Consider the following 25,571-nt stretch of genomic DNA (forward strand, 5'->3'; position numbering starts at 1 on the left):
CCTTTATCAAATGTATATTTGGAGCGTTACCTTTTTTTCTTCATGTCCTATTTGGCTTTCAGTCTGAGTAACTCCTGGCCAGATGAGTTATGGCAAAGCACAATTTTGTGTTTAATTCATTGCTCACTGCCTGCCTGTCTGCCAGCCGCAAGGCTCTGTCCTCCCTGCCAGTAATGTATTTCTTCATAGTATTTTATTATTGAATCATGACCTTGGCTGGGTTTGCTTTCAGCTGAATGAAATCACAACTCTATAGATTCACATTGCAGAGGTCTGACCTTAAAAGCTGTCAATAGAGGATTCAACAAGTATGTTAATAACAATATGGCTGAAAAGTCCTTGACACCATAGAGAAATCATCATTTAAGTAAGGAAAAATATAATACTGCCTCTCTAACTACAGCACATGTACTCCTCTCTTTAACTGAAGTTCCATTTTTATAAGTGGAACTAAGTTTATAATATTTCAGTCCTCAGTACTCTGACATTAGTCTTTATTTTTGACTTTTGGCACAAAAATACACAAATGACACAAACATCTGACCAGAAACTTCTGTGTCACATCAGTATAAGCAGGGTGAACTATCCGAGCAAGATCACCTTAAGGCCCCTTTCAGACACAATGCGATTTGAGCTGTGCTAGCCGCTGGGTTCAGTGCACAACTGACTAGGTGTTCGGGGAAGTCGCAGTGGAGAGAGCAAAATAGGCAGTTTTCAAAACTTCTAGCGGGACTACAAAGATGCTTCTATCCTGTGCATGTTCATATAGGCTATACATACTGCCTACCTACAAGCTACCTGTTTAAACACACGATAGCGCTTTCCTCCCGAGGTCTCGATGCAAGCGTACACTTGTGTTGTACTGTAATTAAGGGAATTCACACACACACACACACACAATATTAGCTTTTCCTCCATTTTCCCTTCCTTGTCTGGCCGGCTGCTTCATTTGTATTGGTCACGCAGGTATTTGCTGTGCACACGCTTTGCTCAACGCAGCAAAATGCCATTGTGTCACAGCACAAGCCATTACAAATACTGTTGTAGCATTGTGTCTGAAAGGGCCTTGATACAGCTTTTGTTTTGTTTGACTGAATGGAACAGAAGCCAGTTTGGATTATAAACAGTCAATGTTGTATTAAAACAATTAGAGGAGCCAACAGTGGGAACTATGATACAACACAGTTCACTTCAAGCAGTGCAGTTGATTCATGCATCGAATGCACCTGTAGGCAACATACAGTAAATCCTTTAGCACTGTTGATGGATATAGGTAGAAAAGCTTGTGCAATTGTGTGCCAACAGTTGGGTATGTTCATGTATGGACCACCTCCTTTAAGCATTGATCATCCACATCCTCAAACATCCACGCTATGTTGCTCAAAGGTTCCACCAACAGCTGTTTGTTCCAGGGGCAACTGCCTATTTTAAATTTGCTTAAGTAAAAATGATTATCGCCAATTAGATGCCCATTAATTGTGTAAGCATGGGATGCTGCCAGCTGTTTACATGGGGGAGAAAAATAGCCCTTCTTATTTAATTTTTCCCTCAAAGCCAACAGCACAGTCTCTCTCTGCCAGCCGCAAAACATACAATTATTACACATGAACATATACTGTAAATTCAAGAGCGCTAGAAGAGAGAGTAGTTGCAAATACTGTATATCAAAAGCAAGTGAGTGAGTGAGTAGTGTGTTGTCCTAAGGAGGTGGGTTTTTAATAAAAAGTAAAGTACAATAACTAATGCTAGAGGAGTATTTATCGCTGCAAATATGCGACCATACTCGGTCATAGAGAATACAGAATTTAACCATATGGCCAAAGTGCTTGAGCCCCGCCATAATGTGCCTTCACATGTGCATTTTAGTCAGTCCATTGTGCAGCTCTATATAAATCAGCGCAAGCTGCAGTTGTTCAGGAATTAGCATCAGTCTTATGATGGAGCAATGCTGACATCTGTGTTATTTATTTGTGTTATTTATTTTTTCTTATTGACAATATGACAGTATTTGAGTGCATTAACTGTTGCAGTAAGAAACATGGCCAATGAGCCACTGTTGAATGTTTACATTTCAATATAAATTACAAAATCTTTTCCTGCTGTACCGAAAATGTACAGAACCATGAATTTTGTGTACCGTTACAACCTTAATAGCTGTGTACTACTGAAGAACCCAAAACTGCTTTAGGCAGAAAAACAGAACAAATGTATGAGTTGAACCATACCAGACTACATTTGTTGGACACATCTGGAACCAAGTAACCCAGAAAAAAGAAGTTTGATGATATGTTAAAAAGTTACACGACAAAAAGAGAGGCGACTGTTGAAGATGCTGCTGTGATGTACCGGGCCAAATCGATGCCTGCCAAAGTTTCCCATTACAGTAAAAAGGGAAAAAAAGAAAATAATGACGTATACAAACAACAACAATGTGTACTGACAACTTCAGTGATACCTCCTTCAGTGTTTATAACAAGAAACCCAAACCAATATCACTACATTATAATTTATGAACAATTGTGAAAAGTGACAACTAAAAGCCTTTAACCAACAGAACTGTGCAGCTATACAGTGCTGAACTGTTGCTGAATTTGGGATGAATGGTTGTCAGCTGCTCTGGCAAAATGGACGGCTTTCACCTGACCCCACAACAATAGCCCAGGACCCTCAGCTTGTGCCCCAGACTGGCAGAAAGAGCTGAATTTAGTGTTTTCAATGGTTAACGTCTGACCCGGGCTCAGCCTGCTGAGTCTTAAAGCAGCACATTTATTCCCACAAGTCCAGCCCCTGCTCAGCCTTAGCTTAGGCTTCCAGGAAGAAGCATCTATTGCAGGTGTCATTAGTTTACCTCTGACCCTTTTCTTAGCCAACCCTATTAGAGGAGCAGAGACTGAACGCAACCTGTCTTGCCTCTAAAGATGGGTGCTTAGCTAGCTGATGTTGCAATTGTGAGTAGACTAAAGGGATAAATAGCATTCAAGCTGCCATGCGAAGCCCTGCAAAAGACTGTGGAAAAGATAAATGAATGTTGAAATCGAGGAAAATTATTCAACCATTTACAACCCCTGCTAGCACATCACTGTTATTCTATTTGTCTTTCACCACTTAAACTGTAAAATCATACAGAGTGCTGCGACCATTTCTCTCTCCGGTTTGTTGCCTCACTTCCACAAAATAACACATCATTGGACAGATAGCATCAATTCTGCCCACAGTAATCCCAGCACCTCTGGTTGTATCACTCATTCAATTTCAGCCGCCGGCTACAGCAAACATTACACACTGCATCAAGATTACCGGAGAGAGGCAGAACAGGGGAGAGAAGAGGGGAAAAAAGGCTGTATACATCATGTCGTGATGCCCCTGTTATTGTGACAGATCAAATTCAGTGCAGTATGTGTGCATGTGTTCAAGTGTGTGTGTGCATGTGTCTCCTGTGTCTGTCTGTGAGGAACGCAAAATGTGGTCTCCTAGGCTGCCGCTGGCCGTGTGACCGTAGATGTTGTGAGTGGATTTGTGAAGGTTGCCTGACTTAGATGACCTCCTTTATACAGTAGCTGGTTGCTTGTTTTAGCTGCTGCAATTAACCTTGTGTGGTTATAACCCTGCAACCCCACCCGCTTAGCTGAAGGGCAGAGGGAAAAAAAGAAAAATGGCAGAGAAGGTGATTGAAGAACAGAGAGGGAAGAGACAGATGAGAAAAAGATGAATATATAGGGCTAAAATGTAGGGCAAAACCAGGTGAGAAAAATAAATACCTAAAAACAAAAAGAGTCCAAGAGGAGCTTTACAATTTTAATGATGTGGGAGTATGGAGAAGATTGGTGCTTTGGTTGCTTTCCTGCCTGCCTGACAGACTGGCTGGCTGGCTGCCTGACTCATTGGTTGGTTTGCTGTACTGTCTCTCTCCTCTGGGAGACATGGGTTTGCAGTGCCGGCCTTTGAGAGTGTGTGTGTGGGGGGATGAAGAGGCAGTGTCAGGCTGCCTTTTAATGGTCAGGAGTGTGGTTAGTTCCACTGACTCAGGCCTCTCCCCCGTGACCCTGGCTCTACTCCACATAACTGGCCATAATTCAACTCATTTGGCAGTTTGAGGTCTCGGAGGTCTAGGGATAAAAAGTGTGGAGAGGCCTAATGGCAGACGGAGGGACCAGCTGAGGGCACTTCTTACGAGATCTCTGCAGGAGAACATTTCTGGAGCAGACCCTGGAAACCACAACGATCCATTAGCTACTGAACAGGAGGAACAGGCAGGGTGAGCGGAGAGAGACAGGGGGACAGAAAATGTTGCAGATCTACAGGTTTGGTATAAGTTGTACGGCTGTCATACGGATGGAATGTAAAAGCCCTCTGCCTTTGTAGCAGCTCAAGTTTCTTAAACTTCCAAGCTATCAAAGAACAAACTAATAATTACATTTCATAAAGACCAATCAAAAAGACATCAAAAATTGTTTTATCCACGCCTGTTTGCTTAATAAAGATTATTTTTTCAACATCTACCTTTAATAGCTCAGAGTCACTACCTGTATATAGTCACCACAAAGACTTTCAACTGTATGGAACCTTTAATAATCACACAAGTGCTGAAGGTCAAAGTCCTTGAATCCTCATAAGGAGGAAGAGCTAGACTAACTTTCAAATACAAAGACATGACCACAGGCACATACACGCATATGATATCTGACAACTGCTGATGAATCGATGTGTTTAATCTGTTGGTGTTGATTGGAACTGAGATGGAGTTTAGTGATAGTTTAGTGATGTGGTTTAAAATGAAAGCACTAGAGCTGTGGTGAACATTTATAGGGAGATTCTACTACCACAGTGAGTCTCTGTGGCCATGCAGGGTGCTATGCCTCCTAAGGGGTATTAATTGAGATGCTGAAGGAATAAATGGGATGGGGCTGAGATGGGGCACAGTGTGTGTTTGATAGGAGAAAGGATATTTAGGCAAATTCTAGTCTGGGCATGTTTTGGGGGGCCCTTTGAGAAGGCATAGTGAGAGCATCTGTGAGGGAGAGAAGGAAAGAGAGAGATTTCTGAATTTGTGTGTCTGTGTGTGAGTGTTGAGGTGTCTGTAAATGAGAGAGCGCCCTGCTGACCCCAAGTTGGAGTATTCTGGTTACACAATTAAATGGTGTTGAAGCATGAGAATGAATAATCAATCTGCTTTATTATCATTGATGTGAAAATTATAATACTGGTAAAAATGGCTAAGAAGGTTAGAATATTTCCTTATTCTCACAAAAACCTATAATAGAATTATGTGTGTGTGTGTTTTACTTGTATCATATTTTGTGAAAAATAGTGTGCCTACAAGCCTGCACAAAAAGATTATTCTGTCTGACTGAAATGTCAGTTGAGTATTACACACTCAGACATACCTCAATTTGCTCATACGTAAGAAGCAGGCATCATCATTGTATCATATCAAGATGGGAGGATGAGGGAGGAAAATGTTTAAATTTGACAAAAGGAGAGGTTTTCCAGTCCAAGTGGGTGTAATTTTGGGATTAGGATCCACTGTATGCTGGTTAGGGGACATGTATATGATGTGAAGGTTAATCACAGGCTGCAGTTTTGTAATGCTAGTCGTCACTGCACTGCAGTGCAATCAGCACTTTGAGAAAATAAGTGGGTCACAATGCGAGACCTTGATTAAAATCGCAGTGATTATAGTGCGGCTTCAGCTCTGATTTTGTGGGTTTCCCAACATCTGTCCTCGCGAGGAGGAACCCATACGAATGAAAATAGACAAAAAAATAAAGAAGTGTAAGCACGCTTCATGTGCATGCTCCCACTTCATAACGCATACATGCATAACCACACAAAAAACAACCATGAAGCCTCTAGCTATCTACACACTGTGCGTTCTATGGTTTCTTTGTCTATTTTGACACACCACACACAGAAAATATTGTAGGCACTGTTTCTTACTGAGTCACTTTCCTCGACTAATTATTATTCTCTATTAATGAGATATTGAAAAACATATGAATGGAAAATTATACTGTAACATTGACACTAAAGATTTCTGTCTTATATGCCAATTATAATCAGCTTTACCTAAAGCAAGAAAAAAAGTGCATTTTTTCAGAGAAAGTTTTTCCTTTTACACTAGATGCATGATGTCGATAGTGAGACTATGAGCTTTAAAATGTAACACTACAGTTAACATGGCATGGATCAAAAAGCATATAGAGACACATAAGTACATGTTACCAGTATAAAAAGACAAAATAAAAAACACACATTCAATAAAAGACAAACATTCACAAATGACACTTACTCTCACCATCAAACAAAAAAATATTTGATATCTACTATCATAAGGGATACAATACTCACTATGATGAAATTAATTTTGTATTTTGTGATAGGGTGCAAAAGTAGAATAACTGCATGATCGATGCAGTTTTTCCCTTTAATCTCCTGTTCCTGCCAAGTTCATTGGGAGTCTATGTGGAAAAAAAAGGTACAGGGTGAGGAAAACAATGCTCATGCCATTTAACAGCAATGTGAAATCAATATATATTCTGAAATGGCAGGGAAAACACCATTGTAAAGTAGTTATTGACGTGTTAAAGTAATTTACACTTGCTAGTACAAGACAGATCGTGGCAATATTTATTTAGCTGGCAAGCTGGCAGTGGGAAAACGATACGGCAGCTGCAGCCATCACCAGATGCTGGTGTTACAATGTCCGTCCATCAAACCGTCCCCCTCTACCCCCCTCTTCCTACTCCATACCCTCCTCCTTCACTTTCCCAAATGGCTGGCTCCCTTTTCGCTGCAACCTGACAGTCTTAAAACAACTGTATAATTAGAGCTGCATCTGTCACAGAGGTTTATTCGGGCTTTCAGTTTGGGAGTCGCAAGCTGTGGGAGACACTTGAGGACACAACACCAAAGCAACAGGAGGAATGGACAATAACACTTTGGCTCACAAACAAACACTGTTTGTTCACTTATGTAAATGACGGAAAGGAGGATTTTAAATTAACAAAAAAGATTCTGTTTAAAGTTTCAGTTAAATTACATGGATTTTACATTTTACTGCAGATAGAGTTGTAGAGCAGGGAGAAACACCTAATGGCATACCATCAGACAACATGTGAAAAAAGCAACTACATGCTAGCCACCTCCAAATTAAAAAAAAAAAAAGACAAAAGCCAAAGGGTGGCAAAAAAAGAGGAAATATGCAGCAGTATGGTGAGCTATCCCACTATCAGCTGCTGCAATTAGGGAGCACAATGTAAAATGTCACAGTGGATCTGTATCATCGGCAGCCCTGTCACAAGAAAAGGCCAAGAGGAGTGGAGGAGAGGAGAAGCACAGAATACGGCGAATCCCATCGGAAAGGCCTGTTTTAGTAATGTGAGAGGGAAGATCATGTAACGTTATGGCAGGACAACTCTGGGAGTCTAGTTCAGATGCTGTCATGTCACCCCACTCCTATTAGGGAGGGACAGAGACAGAAAAAAATATGATTAACTGGCAATATGCATTAGTCTTCTGCTGGTTGATGAAATGCAAGCGGGCAAAGGTGCATATAAGGTAGGGATAAAAGTGCATGTGTATATATAAGGTGAATTAATCATGAAAAAAGTTCATGAAGTACGGACAAATGTTTGAATGTACTATGGTGATAAGCACGCACATTAATGAATCAAATAATATGTAATATGTGGCACTTTTTAGAAAGAAATTTGAAAAACACTTAAGAAATAAAGCTTAATCAGATTACGTATATCATTGTAGAACATTGATTATTGCTATTGATTCATTTTTCACTACAATATTAGAATAAAATGTATACAGATGGAATGAGATCAAATAAAATGGAATATGCTCTGAATTGAACCAGATAAAACAGTTTTCCTCTACTGTCCTGGCTGAATTGCTTTCACGCTCCCACTTTCCGTCTATATTAGGAAAATAATGGTGACGAAAGATGCCTTTTAATTTTCAGCTCAGCATCATTTTTGACATGTGTAACTGATGAATCTCCACAGGATATAATAAATCATTTGCAGATTTCCTCCCGTTTTTGATCAAGTTGAGATGACCAGACTTCAGCCCAGACTCATTACATTTGGGGAGCAGATTGAAAGCACGCCTCAACATGCTCTCTGTTATTGTCATTATACACCCTGCTCAAGCTTCTGAGCAACTGTAGAATTATCACCTCTGCACAAGCACACATAGACTTACACTAGCAGATATCTGTCTTAACACACAAACACATGAGAAGCAATGATTGCATTTGTTTTAAGGAAAGCACACTCCTAAAACCAATTTATGTCTTTTGTCTCTTGTCTAGGTTAGAGGCTATGATCTCTACATTGTCAAAAACATGGAATTGCAGGACAGTTGATGGTATTTAGGGACAGAATGGGGAACATTTGAAAGGCTGTGCCTCCTTGCTGGAGCAACAGTACTGTAAAACAGATTCCTGACTTGAGGGGCCACAGCATAATATAAGCTCCCTCTAGTGGCTTTAGAGTAGATTGCACAAGAAAGAGTGGTGGTCATGGTAGGGGAAAGAGTCCTGTCCCTTTTTGGTACTGCTGAAAATAAAATCATATTCAAAAAGATGGAAATCTCAGTTTGAACTAACAAGAGAAGTTTATTTTGTAAAGCTATAATTTATCCATTTTGACCTGGTCACATATGTAAATATGTAGGAAAAGCAGAATAGGAGTGTGTGAAAATATTTTAATGAATCAAAGTTAGCAGGGGAGGTATGGGTAAGTGCAGAATGTGTGTGTTTGTGTGTTGTGCAGGGACAGCTGCCTGCCGAAGGAGGCAGCGAAGGTTCACTCACAGTACCAGAGAAACCCCCCAGCTGGGCTTGCCACTAAGGAATGGAGATGCCCAGGGAGAAAGTTAAAGAGAAGGATATGTGGAGAGAGTTTGAAAGAGGGAGGAAAGGAAAGAGAGAGGAAAAAAGGAAGTACATGGGAAAAGGGGAAAGTGGAGAGTGTGTGTGTATTCATATTTTGCCTATTCTGCCACAAGCTCTTCAAAGGCTAAGTCTTGCCTACAACACAACTGGGAATGAGAGTGAAAGTTGAAGAGTTCCTCCTGCTCTTCTCTCTTTTTCAATGCCCCTAAACACATTTTGCTGATTCCTCTTTTTTTTCTTGCCTCTTTCCTTTCAGCCCTCATCTCTCTCCTCCCTTCACCTTCTTGCACACAAAACTGGAAGCTGTTATCCAGCTGACCTTGACATCAATTTTACTAGTTTTGTGTTTTGAAATACAACATTACACCCCTTGTTATCATACACATTTCCATCATTACACTGTTTTACTTTAAAAGCAAGAACGACATCAGCCCCAATAATAACAGCAAACAAACAACAAAACTAAACTAGGACAGTGTCGAACAGTGGTGTGAGTCATTTAGAAATCACCTGCACCGACTGTCTAAATATGAGACCGTCTGGGGCAAGAGACATCAGCGGATCTAGGCTTTTTCTATAAACACAGCAGAATGTTCAGAGTGAATACTGATATGAAGCGCTGTGATTCCTCTGAAGAGGCGTCGGCAGGTTAAGAGGATACCTTTTCTCTCTGTATTTCTACTGTTTTAGTCACGGCTGTGTCTTCTTTCCAATTTCACTTTTTTCTCTCTATCTTCCTTTCTTGCCTAGGTTTATCCCTGAGGTGTCCTCTGGGGCTACCTACTGGATAAGCCATTTGAAATGCATTTTCTAAAGAACCTTCCGTTCCATTTTTGAACTGCTGCTATCTCTCAAAATGTCCTTAAGAAAAAGTGTGAGAGAAAGAACGGTAGCAAATGTTTTAAAGTACTCTTGCTGTACTTTTGTGTGTAGTTTACTCATACAGAAAGAAGCCATAGTTTCCCAGCAGCAGTGTGATACAGACTTCTGGGACTGTGATCTGTGCTGGTGGGTACTGCAGAATGTGACCTGCTCTGAGAGAAACCTCCACTGCGCTGGTATTGTGCAGCTAAACAGGGCCTGATGGAAAGGCCAAGCACATAGGGCAGAGTAGGAATTTGGGTGAGATCATCCACTGGTAAAGCTGGCTAAAGTTTCTCCTTAACCATGTACACAGGATGTTGTTAGTTGATGGTGTAGTCACACTGTGGAGAAACAAGGAAACTGTTTGATTTTAAATCTAAATTACTATAATTGATTTAGTTAGTTAATTAGTTAATTTGTATAATTGATTAAAATTAAGAAATCTACTCTAGCCAGCTATGATTTAAAGTAGGATGACATGACATACAACATACTAGTGGACCCTACAATTTCCGTTGTTTGCATATTAAGTAATGCACTTCGTGCCCAGTATCTTTAAAAATCTGGAAGGGCAATCTATAGACCTAAAGCTGTCATTTCCCATAAAGTGCATCACTGTGCCACATCATGGACTGCATCCTGCTCTGTCAACCAATTATGACAATTATAGCCAGAAACCCCTGTGGTGTTTTGATAACACCTTCCACAATTTCTTCCAATGAAGCAATTTGTTCCAGTATTTGTTTACAGAGAGAGGCTGTGACTCGCAGCAAAAATAATATTTGTTATCTCCATTTGCCATCAGAGCAGAGTGAATCCACCACTGGCTAATCTTAACCTGGCTTTCTCATTGAGGTTTAATCTGGTCATGGCAACTTAGCATCTAGTATGGAGAGTGCGTGAGTGTGATTATGTGTGTGCCCTGTGAGTCTGCGCATATCTGTGTTTGCATTTGAGGAGGGTACGGAGGAGAGAGATAGACAAGCCAGTCATTCTCTTCCTGCCCCCTCCCTCTCCCCATCCATGTCAAGAACCAATCACGTGTGAAAACTTGCCTTAACTTCCCTTGCCTGTGTGACTACAGCGTCAGACAGAGTTTGACAGATCTGTGCGCCACGGAGGCGTCTCCTCGCCATTTGGCATGCCATGCACGTCTGGTGCGCTGGAGACTGCCTGTCAAACGCCTGTGAGTCGGTGGTGCAGCCAGGGACCCTACGGAGTGCCAGATGGGCCATTAAGGTAGTATTAATGTAGATGCCATCGCTTTTCTCCTCTGACTGGGACATGCTCTCTCGAACTGCGAGCAGCTGCTGCCATTTACTAGGACAGCTTCCTGCTAACTTTGGCCAACTGGCATCACCACTGACTGACTCTCAATGTAATGATACACTTTTTCTATACTATACCTGTGACTTCTGTCTTTCTTTTCCCCCTGCCTTCCCTTTCCAGAGGTTTTAACAGGATAGAGCTGATAACTTCCAGCTTTTCCTGCCGCCAAAGTGTTACATAGACACATGCAAGCCGTGATTCCCTCTCCATTTCTCTCACAGACACACATACACACACATAAAAACACCAGCACTCTAATAGGAGTATTGAAACTGGATCCATCTGTACACCCACTCTTAAGCTCATCATCAAGGCATGATATTCAGTAGTGTACGGTTATTTCTGTTTATGCCCTACTGAGTGCTAATATCATGCTTTAATTGAGAGAAAATTGGCTGTTGGCAAGAATCAGAAAAGAAGGTTACCAAAACCCCAACCATGGATAAGTGTTGCAATCAGTAATATTCTATTTAGTTAAGTAGCCTAAAATGGGATGTTTTGAGATCATTATTCAAATCACATTGACAAAATCCTATTATGAGAATTAGTTTTCCAGAAGGAAATGTACAGAATTATTGATGTGTAATAAATGTGCTTTCAGCATTACATACACTAGAGGCATATTAGGAAACAGTGGGGCATATGATTCAAACTGAAACAAGGTCACAAACACCATATTCTCTCATTCACACTGAGAAAATAATGCATTTTTCAAGTGCAAACTTTGCATAACATCTAACGGTAAAAAGCAACAACGAAGAATGCCTATAGTGAGTTCCAGAGTGCAGCAGAAGTAATCATACTGAACTATTTCAACACTGTGACCCCTAAATAAGTCAGAGGAGGGAGGGAGTAGTCACAAAGATGGGTTTGTCTTGGTACCTTTGAAAAGACGCAGGATCTCCAGAGGTGCAGGTGAGCCTTCCTACACAGCTGAGACTACCTCCCTCTGTTCCCTCTCTTCCCTGTCTCTCACTTGCTTTGCCTCTCATTTTTCAGCAAAGCCCAAGCATCCTTTGAGGTGCCCCTAGGGGAGGTAGGTATAGTAGTCTAGGTCGCTGTACACCCACACTGAGTTCCCACATACTGCATAGCTTGTAACTGCAGTGTAACAATAGACAAGTGATAGAAGTATATACTATAAAACGACTTTATTGTCTGCCAGCCTCTCACTTACTTTCTCCCTCTCTCTCAGTCGCTCTCTCTTTCTCTCTCAGCAGCATCAGTCTGAAGTGAGATGTGGGGGAGGGCCATCTACCTTCAAGTCTCAAGAGGCAGCTCAGTTGAGGGCTACAGGGTTGGCATCACTGGTGGTCAGTGTTGAAATCAAACGCACCATCACCGAAGCGCAGCGAACACTTATGCTCCCGCACAGCCGTTAGTGTACTTGTGGTATCAAACTGACACTTTCTCCCTTGGCTGCTCCTGACAAGGAATTTCCTCGTCGAAAAATTTGCTGTACCTTGCCAAGAGCACAGCGGCAATTTGTACAGTTGTGAATAGATTTGATTCTGAGTAGATGAGATAATGTTTATTGTGCTGAATAACAATATGCAGGACTAGAGGGTACAAATGCATAGCACTCATACAGTATGAACTATGATAAAAAATATTATCCTTTATTGCTGACCTTACACTGTAAAATTAATATTGAAACAGCTGTCTGTCAAATCAGCCTGATTTGAAAGTAATTTCAAGAGCCTCTTCAAAAAGTCTCTAATCAACCTCTTTCAACAATGCAAACCAATTTCTTCATAGTTGATTGAGAACAGCAATTGCTATTTTGGTACTTGGACTCAATGAATAGGGCCAGCTTTCTATCTGGGTATCTACATATTGTAAAAGAGGCACTAATCAGCGTGTCTGCCAAGTAACCAATGCAGCAGAGAGAACCACATAGGTTTTTCTGTGTCTGCCTGTCAAGATTAAGAAGCAGACAGTTATTGCAAAGTAAACTTAAGGATGAGGAAACAGGGTCTGTATATCAATATTAGATGGCGTAGGGATCCATTTCCCACAGCTTTATCCAGGAAATCCAACCTGCGATGAACAGGATCAATTCCTTTATTTACAATGTGCATGTTACTGCTTTGCCATGCAAATGCTTTCAAAAGCACAGTAATGCCATCCCGCTATTGTGGGGGAATGATCGCTGCACCAGGACAAGCAAGCCAGGCTTTGATGGGTGCAGAATAATGGTGTTACAGAGCTAAGCAATGTGTGTGTGGGTGTGCTGCAAATAGGTTATTTTGGATGGGGGGTTTTTTTTAGAAGAAAGGAGGCATTACTGAGGCCTATTGGTGCACTGAGGTACACTTCCAACCAAGGCGATTAACATGAAAGGAAATATCTAATGTTATTTTCCACTGCTGTGAAGAGAGAAGCAGAGAAAAGCCTGTAATCACATTATTATTTGTGTCGGAGATCAAGATCAATCAGGGTTAAAGCGTGTCACAATGTTTAACAATCACAATGGATGGTTGCTTGTTTAGGAGACACACACAACACAACTGGATGTGTGATACTGGGGCTGGGAGGGGGCTAACAAAGACTCAATTTCTATCTTTTTTGTTTCTCTTGGACCAGAGTTGTGTTTTACATTATACCTGCATTCCGATTCCATAAACTCAAATATATCAAATGTACACTCACATTCACACATACAGAGGATAACGTAGTAATGTGACTAGCAGTGTTCCCTAATAACATGCAGGAAGAGGAGGAGGCAGTGGCACCACTGGAAAAAAAAAAGACAAGCGTAGAAAAGGCGTCACTCCCCTCAGAGGCCTGTACTGGAAACAAGGCAGCATCTTAGCGCATGGGGAGAAACTCAAATACAGACTACATCAGCGTACACAGACCGGAGAAAACATTCAGTAGCACAAAGACTGACACTTATTTTACAGTATGTACACAATGCCTTAAAAATGAATGAACAGCAGAATAGAGCCCGAGATGGAATCACATATACCATTCAAAAAAGCGTGTACAAAAACATTATGGCTTTTATGATCCCTCTAGCAAACAGGTGCCATTGTGTTCCTGCAGAAAGGGTGACTGCTAAGATTCAGTCACGCAATGTATCGAGCTGGTGAGCAAGCGAGTGGTGAGAGGAAGATTCAAACTTAATGAGTGTTTTGGCAGCTTGTGTGGAAAAGGCAGGGAGGCAGGCAGTGATTAACGGAACACTTCAGAGTACAAGGCACAGCGGTGCTCAAAGAAAACAGTGATGATCTCCACTTAATCGCGGAGAAGCCCGGAGCATCTGCCGCCAGAGCAGGGCAGCGGCACTGGCGAGCTCCCGCTCCGCTAGGCTGTCATCTCCAGAGAGCTGTGGCCATATGCTCGGCTCTGCCGCAAACTCACAGGAAGTTAATTTTCTGACAAAACACAGGGATAAATATGACATTCAAACAAGTTGTGCTCAGCCAGGCTGAACACGGATGCCGTTCCAAACTCAAGCTGCACACGTGTCACACTTAGGAACAGAGTTTATTTTCATGCTCCCACGGTTGCTTTTTGCCTAGATTTGTAGAAATACAGACAATGGGTGGTACATTTTCAGCTAGGAGGTGTTAACCTGCTTAGAGATTAAGCTATGTTATGTATACAGAGAGAAAAATTCATACACACAAAAACAAAACTATGGTATATGATACAGGCTTGATACCACCAAAGCTACCGCAATAACATAGCCAGTGACTACTAATTCTTATCAAAATGTTTACATTAGGCAGCACATGGAGAACTAAAGAAGGACTGTCCTATCTGCATACAAACACATCCCTCAAAATCCTGAGAAAATGACACTGTCATTGTCCTAATGAGAGGAGAGAGATAGGGCAGGGACATGGGGGGGGGGATAAGATTAACTTTCATTTCCGTTCACAGACATATAGCTCCCCACGGTGTGCCATTAAAATAATGTCAATCAAACCATTAAATGGGAGCTCTGTCTAACCTTGTCTGTTGCAGGTGAAATGCCATAGCGGGCCTGAACAATGGGCTCACAGGTGTGAGCAGAATCTCAACACCTTATCACTGGGCCACTAAAGAACAGAATATAGTGTTTCTCAGATCTCAGTGGTCTGCTACCACTCCATTTCAAGTGGTAAAGAGAAACGGAGCCTTAGGGGTGAAGCTGGCAGTTCCAACCTACAGATTCTTTACAACAATAGACAGTATCGTGTAGTATGGAGTATGGGGACAACTGGAGGTGGAGCAGCTTCTCTGGACGTACTGAAAAAAATCGCGCACAGGGAGGCAATAGGGATGAAAGAAGATGGAGGTTGGTGGTATACAAGAGAGAGGGCCAGGTTTGGGCTTCCACCTGGGGCAATCAGAGGCCACTGGTATGGCAAGAATGAGAGGAAAGGGTGACTCTGGGAAACACATACCACCAGGCCCCATTCTCTGCCACTGTTGCTGCATTTCCCACCTTCAGTATCCATTGCTTTAGCAGAAAGAGTGAGGGCTGGGTGCAGTCATGCAAATCCCAGTGGCCTTTATCAGGGAGCCCTTGGGCCTCCATACTGCTCCCAGGTGGCTGGGTACTTTCTGCCCCCCCACCCAGTGTGAGGCCAGTCTCATATGAACTCTAAGGCTTCTCTTCTGGGAATTTGTCTTATGTTACTGCTGGAACAAGGCCAGAGGAACAACAGATAACGTAACAAGAAAACAGTATCCTAATTATAAAAGCAGCAAGTGAACACTTGACTGCGGTAGTGAGGCAAAAAATAATGTTGATAATACTGCTGTTGAAGTAAACCGTCTGTCGATAACGCCTAAAGATTTTAAGTCAGTTTTATCCAAAAGCAACAGAGACAAATCAGATATTGACTGACTAAACAGATAAGCAGCAATTTCAAAAGGCTTTAATAATAAGTTTCTCTATACTGACATCAGCAAAGGAGAAACGGATGAAAACGATGTAACGATATTTGGGCAGAGTGAGAGACAGTGGACTGAAATAGTCTGCCACATAGTGTCTTTCCTCTTCTTTAATTCATCCATTACAATATGTAGGTGTAAAAACTGAAAGACTTAATGTATAACAATGCACTAATGAAACTGCAAGAGACTGGGAAAATCTGTCAGAAATATAATATACACATGTGCAGAAGCACATATCCATATATCAAGTGTTGAGTGGCAATCATTCACCTAGACACTGTCACATTGCGGTAAATGGGCTTATTTTGCATGACAAGGAAGAGGGAGCGATGGGCTGCAGCAAGCAAAAGAGGGACTGAGGGACTGAATCAAATGATATGAGTAGGCAAAATTAAGCTCCAATGCAAGTGGAACACTTCACAAGAGAGCCAATTTCAATTCCACAGCACTTAATTTAGGATTTGTATGGTTCAGCAGCATGCTACTGTATGGTAAGCCATGTAAGGACAGAGATAGAGAGACAACCAGCAAAGAGCCATCCAGGCCCTTGAGGTATCCATCACACAGGCCCGCCTCTATCGGCCCCTCTCTCACACAACAATGAATTAAAAACTAATGATATTATACTGTAGAGATGATGTAGATGCTTTATGAGGACATTAGAAAATCACAATTGGTTTTAATGTGATGAGTGCACATTTTTTGAGTTTTGTGTTGTTTGTGCTTTTTATGCTTATACTGAATATGAAGAATGTTAAACCAAACTCAAAGCGTTTCAGATATTCAGGAGATACCAGCATTAATCATGTATTTAGTTTTGACTTGGTCACCATTGTAAACATACTATTATCCTCATACCTGGTGCTCTTTGAAGTCAGCTCTCTGGAAGTCATAGCCTAGCTGGGCGTAAAAGTTGTTCCCAAAACTGTAGGCCTGCCCAGTTTCAGTCCATATGAAGGAGTGTCTGCTTCCACAGGCTACACCAACTATATTGGCAACATCCACATCTGCGTCACCTCCTTTAACGTTCAGTTCTTGTGGCAACTTAACCTTGACTGGCTGGTCCTTTACTGCCCTCTCTCCGTCACCCAGCCTAGAAAAAGCAGACAGAAAATAAAGTTGGACATTTTCTTCTCTATCATGTAAAGGATATACCAAGGTTTGGGGGGGAAGGTTTAGGAGAAAGTTGTCTATTGATGGCACATTATAGAACAAATATTTTCTATCAACTTTCAGTGGAATCATATCATGAAAATAAAATACTGTTTTACAAAAATCTGTTGTTTATGTTTTTGTTTAACACATGAAGAAAAATTAAACATTGATTTAATAATTTTTGTGTGATTAACAAACTAACAAGTAACAAGTCATTTTAAAGATTGGTAGATATTCTTTAGCAGATACCCCAGCAAAAATACTGTGGTGTTGTCTTTCTGATGTTTTCTCTATACAGACACATATAGTGTGTCTAACAGGCATATTTCAGTGAGGTCAGGTTTACGTTCCTAGGGAAGAAATAACAACTGAACCTAACTCAATTTGTAGCTGTACAAATGACTTTACATAGGCCTTGGCTGAGAGTTGTGTTTCTGTCTCCAAGTCCCTAGTGTGAGTGAACAAAGAACATCCAAGACCCCTTTTCAAGATGAGCTGGACAAACGCAGCCCCAGCACCCCTGTGACCTGTGAGCTCCCAGCAGCTTCAAACGGAGCTCTGCTGTTTGCTTCTTGATAAAATGCTCCTCTTTGTATTTGTTTCCCTGAGCCAGCGTCATAACCTGCAATGCCCCGGCCATATCTGCTAGTTTGCGGCATGTCTGGGAAAAATAACAAACAGTCTTCTCCATTATTTCCACAAACGGGGAACGAAAGGTCCTCGCCCGCCATCCCCACGAGAGCCTGTATTGATTACAACAATGCTTCAACTCAAGACAAGACCACTCTGGGGTCACTGCTATTTCCATCAGAAAGTTTGCCAGTTTAAATTTACACAGCTCCCTCATACTCTTCTCCTCTCTCGCCTCCAGTGAGACACACAGGAGAGCTGAAGAGTTTTCAGATATCAGAGTGCCAGTTGTGTAACGGAGATGCTCACCCTTTGCTCTGCAAGTGGGTGTTGTGGAGCTCCAACTATAGGCTATTCCAACTATAAGCTCCCCACTAGAGAGCCTCGACCTGCTTAGAGGGGTCAAAGCATCATGAGAGAAGAGAGAGGGAGAGAGCCAGACAGACAGAAAGATGCAGAGCAAGAGAAGAAGAATAAGGGACAATGGGAGATGATGAAAGAGTGAGAAGTGATGCCTTTGTTTCTTTTATGTATTTCTCTGAGGTCTCCTGTGCTGCTGTTTGAGTACTTGAGGGCCATTGAATCACTGCAGCCCCAGGCCCTTAGATTTCATTACAGCCAGACTGGCTCCTGGCTGGAGAAGTTTTAACAAGAAAGCTCATCAGGAGGAAAACAACTTACGTTTGTGTATAACTACGTCTGTCTGTTTGTCTGTCAGAGTGTGTTTCTGCAGTTTAATACTTTGCTCTACAGTATATTGTCAGAAGAGAATAAGGCAATTGAATGACCATTGGGCAGAACAAAACTAACCAATGGTAGATGAACTTTTATAGACACCTGAGTAGTTCCCTAAAGTATCACTGTACCTTCTTATCCTTTGACACACTGTCAAAGCGAGGGCAATGAAAGGCTGAACAGTGTTGTAATACCAAAAATTGAGGGAAAACGCACTGTTCACACACTCATTTAGATCTTTTCACTTCTGAAATTCACTTACTGTCCACTGGTGCCATTTCCCCATGCAAAGATCTTGTTGTCCACTATGGAGAAAACAAACAGGAGGACAATGTTAACATAAGACACGTTGACTGAAATGGACAAACAATGCAGTAAAACACTTTGTAAGCATGGACTATCTTTGAGACAAAGGTGTGGGGCTATTGTCATGAATATAATTAAAAGTGGTAATCTTCAAAAGCAGTAGATATTTCACAGTAACAGCTTAGGTTGCGTGTTTTTCTTTTTGTCCTCAAGTGCAGAGTGAGCCGAGCCGTGTCAGTGGGTAGACCCTTCCCCGATGTGTGAAGTTTGATTAATACAGCCTCGACAGAGAGTTCAGAGACTGGGGCCACCTCTCACACACCCTGCTGTAAAATAATGAGCCTTCAGCGGGAAGGAATAATATACATGGGAGGGGAGAGACACTTCCTTAGTCTGAGTCCAAGCTGAATATATTCAAATGAAATGAGGAGAGGAGGCCAACCCAACAGATTAGACTTGTCTCAAAGAGAGGGAGAAGCCTATATATTTCTCCTTCTATGTACATGTATTTAACTGTCACCTCTCTGCTCTAACAATCCAACATGGCACTGATCCATTTGCATATGGTTTCTATAAATATCTGGACCTCTACCTGTTCCTGCAGTGATTCCAGTCATGTTGGAACACAGACAAGCCTTATTGGTCTTATGGGAACTCAAACACCACAGGGACAGCAGCCAATAGCAATGGACTTTACTCATCAAGCCAGCCGAGTCCTCATATATTATAGAGTAGGCTATATGATTTACCTAAGCTTGTCAAGAGAGAAAAATTATCAGGCAAATATGGGGTAATAAATTGTAATCCGTGCTGCATATGTTTGACTTGTGACCCTTGGCATTTTAAGGGTTGGGTTGTATGAAAGAGTCGTATCAAAATGTGTTAAAGGAAATAACATGAAAGGTGAAATACCACTTGGAAACTTTAGGGAAAATGTGCAAAACAGGTCACTGATTTTTATGAGAAATACAGTACTGCATGTTTCGAGGGATTTATACATGTTGCTGTTATCACAGGAATGCGAATGCAACACTTGTTGTAACGTAGATGTTCGTAGTATATGCTATACTACGAACATACTATACATACTATAAATTACATACTATCCACTTATGTTGGCAGTGCACTTTTTTGGAAATAAATATACAAAATATTAATGTTCTTTAGAGGTCAGTTAACTTGCCACCTTGAAATACATCTGCAAAAGACTTTTGTAGGCCGGCACCGCAGCAGTCACTCCGCTGTCAACACTTTTTTCCAGCTGTGAGCTCCACCATTAACATTATTATTTTGGCTCTGCGTTTTGTAGCAAAGTATGCATGAACTACTGTATGTACAATACGATATAGTCAATTTTGACTTTCTTTACTACAGAACAAGACCAAGCAATAAACACAAGAGACTGTAACTTCAGCTCCAACTTGGGCACCAGAAAGAAACACCACTTGTAATATGCGGGTATGTTATAGGCTTTTGAGTACTCCTGGAGAAGTGCATATGGTAATAATTCATATGAAATTCAGCTCACAGGACGGACCACACTCATTATGAACTACTGCTAATGACCAGTCTATATACAGTTTCTCTGGTCACAGGAATAATTAGAAATAAGAAACCAAAATGTAAAGGATAATAAAAGGATATCCATTAAAGGACCAGGCTTTTAAACACAGAAATCCTAAAATATACCTGCAGAGCACAGACCATTTCTGCAAAAATCATCGTAACTCTATGTCTGACTGTGGGACTATGGTATGTTACTGCCATGCATAAAGAACACAGAAACAGTACACGAGTCCAGGATTTAAGTTTACTTTTACAAGCATAAGAATCCTCACTGGAAAAATGAAATAAAGATGAGAATGAAAATGCAATGGGAATAAAGACTGACTGTTCCAGAGTTTTATTTTCTTGTTTTGTATTTTTTGTTTTCTTTTGTTCTTCTACTTTTTGTTTTCTTGTTTTTGTTTTCTTTTGCTCCTTTAACTCTTGAGAATTGTTATGTGGGAGTATGATAAATAGCAGTGCTTAGCGTGTGTAGAACCAAAACACAAAAATATTGGCAGCCGTAGGTCTGATGCAATACTCTGCACACAGGCACATTATTAACGATATCTGTGTTAGCACCAGGCTTGGGTCAAACAGTACAAAATAATAAATAGCATTTAGAGTTTTAGATATTTTTTGTTTTACATTTAAAAAGTGCAAAATGGGTGGGATATAAAACTCCAGTTGACTGCTGCAAACTTTACTGTAGATGGTCAAAGTTGAGTATTAGGTTAATTTAGCAGTCTTTCTTAAGTCTGATTAGCATCCTGACACATGCAAATTGTTTTTCCCAATTCGGTTCAAACAAACTCTAAGAATAACTTAATACTTAATAACTCTAAGTATTATTTGATCCAGGTCTTCGTAGTTTATACACATGGCCATTAATGTGTATTTATCTGAGTATCCAGACATCACTTCACTGTGATACCCCTGTCACTTTGTATCTTTGAGTCCTCTGTTATCCTCAGAGTGGCAGATGTTTCTACCCCCCTCCAACCCACTCATCCACCCACTCACCCAGTTCTCTCTCTCTGCAGCAAGGGCAGCGGCTGGTGTGGGGGCACAGAGGCTGACAGTGGTGCATCAGGCTGACGTACAGAACTGATGGGCAGGGCAGAGAGCTGGCAGTGTGGCAGGTTGAGTGTTCACCCTCCTTTGCCCCCCACTAGCCCTCTGCTAGCCCCTGCTGCTCTGCACCATACCCAGGCACCAGCATCCCAGCGGCTGGTGGCCCATTGCTTTGCTCCCCCATAAAAATAGCCCATCCCATTATTCTTCTGCCTCCCCGGGGGCCACAAGGTCTCCAGCATCATTACCAGGACTAAGGATCTGACTCTGCCGCCACCACTTGGCACTCCCCTTCCTCTCCCCTCACTCCTCTAATTATAGGTCAAGCACTCTTTTTGTAAATTATAAAACCTTTGTTCTTATCAAGAAAACGGAACAGAAAGGAAAGATACCATGGAAGGAAGAGGAGCAAGGAAGAAGAGAAAAAGTAGATGAAGAAAAAGAAGGGAAAGGGTGTAAAAATTTGACGGGTAGGGGGAAATTTTCAATTATAAAACCAAGCTAATTTGGTATGACCAGCGACTGTCATGCATGGTGACGGAGCTCCATTATGCAGTCATTTGAGCTCTTTCAAATTAGTTATGTTAATGTCCTGCGTGTGAATGTAACACTTGGATGGGACAAGATTTCAGCAATTAATTTCTACAGTCAGCGGAGAGACAAGCAAATTTATTTTCCCCCCTCTCAGGGAATTGGTGGTGGAGGGAGTGAGGAGGGGAGAGAGCATTCTGGAGCAGAGAACAAGCTAAACACAAGACCTAAATAAAGCCTGAACAATGGGAGCCAATGCCTCCTCATTCATTCAATTGACAATGTTTTGCAGCTTAAACCTGTTTTATTAATTATGTTTGACATTTCCTTAATTAGTTTCATTTACACCAAATCAATCCCTGCTGCTGTACAGCGTCATTTATCATTTTAAAAAATTTGCATAGCCAGTGCTGACTTTTTCTACTTAATTATACATTAAAAGTGTCAGCCGCGCTTGCTGCCTGGCATTATCTGAGGCAGAAAGGTTTGTGGCTGGACGGGGGTGGCATTAATCATCAGGGCGGGCGTGGGCAAGGGGTGCTCCCGGTCGCCAGCGGGAGAGCCAAGCGGGGCTTCTCATTTTCGGAGCTTGATGCTTCCGGGGCCATGGTGACCTCAATGACCTACGGGGAGAGGCAGACAAATCAACGACCTCCAGCCCCCAAAACAACTACAGCTTGTTTATAAATCATGGTAAAAGGAGGTAGGGAGGGTAACCAGGAAAAGAAAAAGCTGGAAGATGTGTAGCCAAATCGAAGTTGAGCAGACAGCCGCAAATATGCAGGTATTAAAAGAATGGGTATATGTTAGATCACACAGATTCCTTTTCAGCCTGTCGTGACAATTAAAGAAATGTGACATCACTGAATACAAGTTTGTTAGCATGTGCAAGTAATGTTTTTCAGAAAAACAAGTAGTACAGGAAACCAGCTTCCCGCAAATGTAAAATGGTTTCATGAAATGATACCATCTTTTGTTGTTGCAAGTCACAAATCAATATTAATGACCATATGTATTCCACTATTACTCCAATAGCAACTCATCTGGCTGAGTCAACTGGCTGAGTATGGCTATTACTTTCCCTTCAGCAAGTTTGTGAACACAGAGTGAACTGACAGCTCAAACACCTGGTGAGCTCACTCCTGAGTAAATCTTCTGAGTGTTGAGGTGAACATGGCTTTACAAATCACCCATTCAGGAACCGAGAAAGAAATTGGCAGGTAGGCAGAGCCGTGGTGTCAGGAGTGAAAATTACTCTGAAATGCGGAGCACAGTGAGAGGCTGAGTGAGTGAGTCTCTGAATGGTGAAAGCTATGGGTGTCACTGTGTACTATGTTCACATGGGAAATCAAACAAGTGTATTTTGGAGGTGAGTCAACACTTTTGTCCTTTGGAAAATGAAAATATTTGATGTCAGTTTAAATTCAGAATGGCCTCAGGTATTGCCACATACAAAGAAATGTGTAGTGCATATCAGGATACGGTACCTGCTCATGCACAACTGAACTAATTATTCTTTCAGTGGTAAAATATCAGTATTTACCTTGTAGTAGTTCTCATGACATACTCTCATACAATTCATCTTTTAAAAGGAAGTCTCTTTAATTAAATAGATGCCATAAAACGTGCAGTGATACAGCCAGTCATCTTAACATGAGCTGCTTGAGCTGCAATCAAAGAGAGGGAAACACATCCTGAACCCAGAACTTAAATTTTATTTAATTTTTATTTATTTTTAAAAGCCCATCCCAAGCCACTGATTTCTTTACCACTGGAGCTTTATGAAGATGTAAAGAAGAGGCTGTAGCCATGGCTTTGCTTGCAACGTCCTTCAAGGGCAACACAAAAGAGAGGCGGGCAACAAAGAACCTGATGAAGTGGCTAATGCCCTGGCATGCCCCAACAGGAGCGGCAGGGGGGCGGCCAGAGGCGGAGTCATGTGCACGCCTCACTGCCCTGTCTGCCCCCAGCTGAAGTACTATCCTCCCAGGGTCATTAGACTAAGAAATGCAAAACCAGGAGCAATATCTGTAATTGCAACAGGCCAGATCAATATTGGAAAAGAAAATGAAATAAAGGGAAAAGGTTACCCTTGCCAACAGACTGGGGACTGCTGAAGAATTAATTCCTAAAATGTTGGCGATGGAGAGTATCAAACATCATTATTCTAGAAAGTTCCTAATCAGCATATTAATGGTGGCACATTGACTGTAGAAGTTTCTATTATTTCAAAGTAAAGTAGTTGAAATAAGCCACTGACTCTTTTCACTCATAAAAATATTATAATTCATATAAGTGATCACTCTAAAAACTAGAACTTTCCTTTCTCTACAGCCCCCTCAAACATCACCATCAATTCCCCGACCAAAAGTACCCCTTTAAATGCAAAAGATTTGCACTATCAAGGATTATGCTTCCTTTCAGGATATATGAAAAACCCTTTGTAAAAATATGATGATGAATTCATGGGCCTAAAACTCTGGGGTAGTTTTTACATCGGCGAAAAACGGAGGGAGGGGAGGAGAAAAATCATCTATTTGGATGGTGTACATTACCATTACTCTTGTATTGTGTCTCCACTTTTCATAATGACGGGGATAAGTGTCCTGCTCCGAATGCGTATCCGCTGACAATGGAGGCAGACATTACTTGGTTAAAAGCTCAGGGTCCTGTGGGTAAAGAGGCCCAGAGAATAAAGAGTATCCGTCATGGCTAACGAGCTATAAGGATAGCACATTGCCTTTATAAATCACTAGATCTTGCTGTTTATTTAAATTCATTGGTGCCTCATTATAACTGAGCTATGCACCTTTAGGTCCGAGTTGATTAGGAGTGCCATAGCTCAAAATGGCTTTTAATTCAGTGAAACGTAGCTCTGACCTTGGTGCCGTAACCCTGACTAAAACACGCAGCGACTCCCACATTAATAATGATGCTACCTTTACTGGGCCGCGGAGCCACGCCGCTGCTACTTAAAATATGTATTATTAGTTACCAGCGACGGCACATTTATCACACCAAATTACCCTTCGGTGTAAAACTGCTTAATTCTGGGTCCCTGTACCCCTCTGCACTATTACCTGCTCTTTAGAAAGGCCTGGAATTAAATGTAAGGATGAAATGTCAGGGTAATGGGGAAGAGGATGCGGGTCGATGGGATGCACACTTGATCATTCCCTAGTGGCCTTCTCCACATCAAGACGATATACTGAATGTGTCTTCCTCATAAAGGAAGTTCCATTGCACCTTGCTTTGTAGACCTTTAAAGATGTAAATGAAGGGTACTTCTTTGAAATATACTTTACACTGTTCTTCAAAATTACATGCAAAACATTATCCACTCCACGTGAGCTTGAATGAGAACTTTATATTCTAGGTATCAAGATTTCATCAAAAATGTATCTCATAAACAGAAACTTTGGATAAGCAAAGAAAACAGCCATAAACTTTTTATAAACTAAGGCATTTTAGCAGACCGACACTTCAGGGAGTTGGGTGCACATACAGTAAATAAACAGGCATCTATGCACACACGAACACACACACACACACACAGCGCTACCTACCTCCAGCCTATTGTAGTTAGAGACTGGAAACCGGC

The 25,571-nt window shown here is 41.5% G+C and overlaps 1 protein-coding gene across 2 annotated transcripts in view; it reads right to left on the reverse strand.

Moving 5' to 3' along the window:
• Window positions 1–25,571, reverse strand: part of LOC122876393 (E3 ubiquitin-protein ligase HERC2-like) — a 292,777-nt gene that overhangs the window by 231,272 nt on the left and 35,934 nt on the right. For both annotated transcript variants that reach the window (XR_006378068.1, XM_044196685.1), the window contains exons 3-4: window positions 18,777–18,819; window positions 16,853–17,087 (exon numbers count right to left, since the gene is read on the reverse strand). Coding sequence is in view for 1 of the 2 variants with exons in the window: in XM_044196685.1 (XP_044052620.1) it covers window positions 16,853–17,087; window positions 18,777–18,819 (278 nt within the window). In the remaining variant the exon portion in view is untranslated. The remainder of the gene's footprint in view (window positions 1–16,852; window positions 17,088–18,776; window positions 18,820–25,571) is intronic.

The sequence above is a fragment of the Siniperca chuatsi genome, linkage group LG5 (genome assembly GCF_020085105.1).
Source record: "Siniperca chuatsi isolate FFG_IHB_CAS linkage group LG5, ASM2008510v1, whole genome shotgun sequence".
Taxonomy (NCBI): Eukaryota; Metazoa; Chordata; class Actinopteri; order Centrarchiformes; family Sinipercidae; genus Siniperca; species Siniperca chuatsi.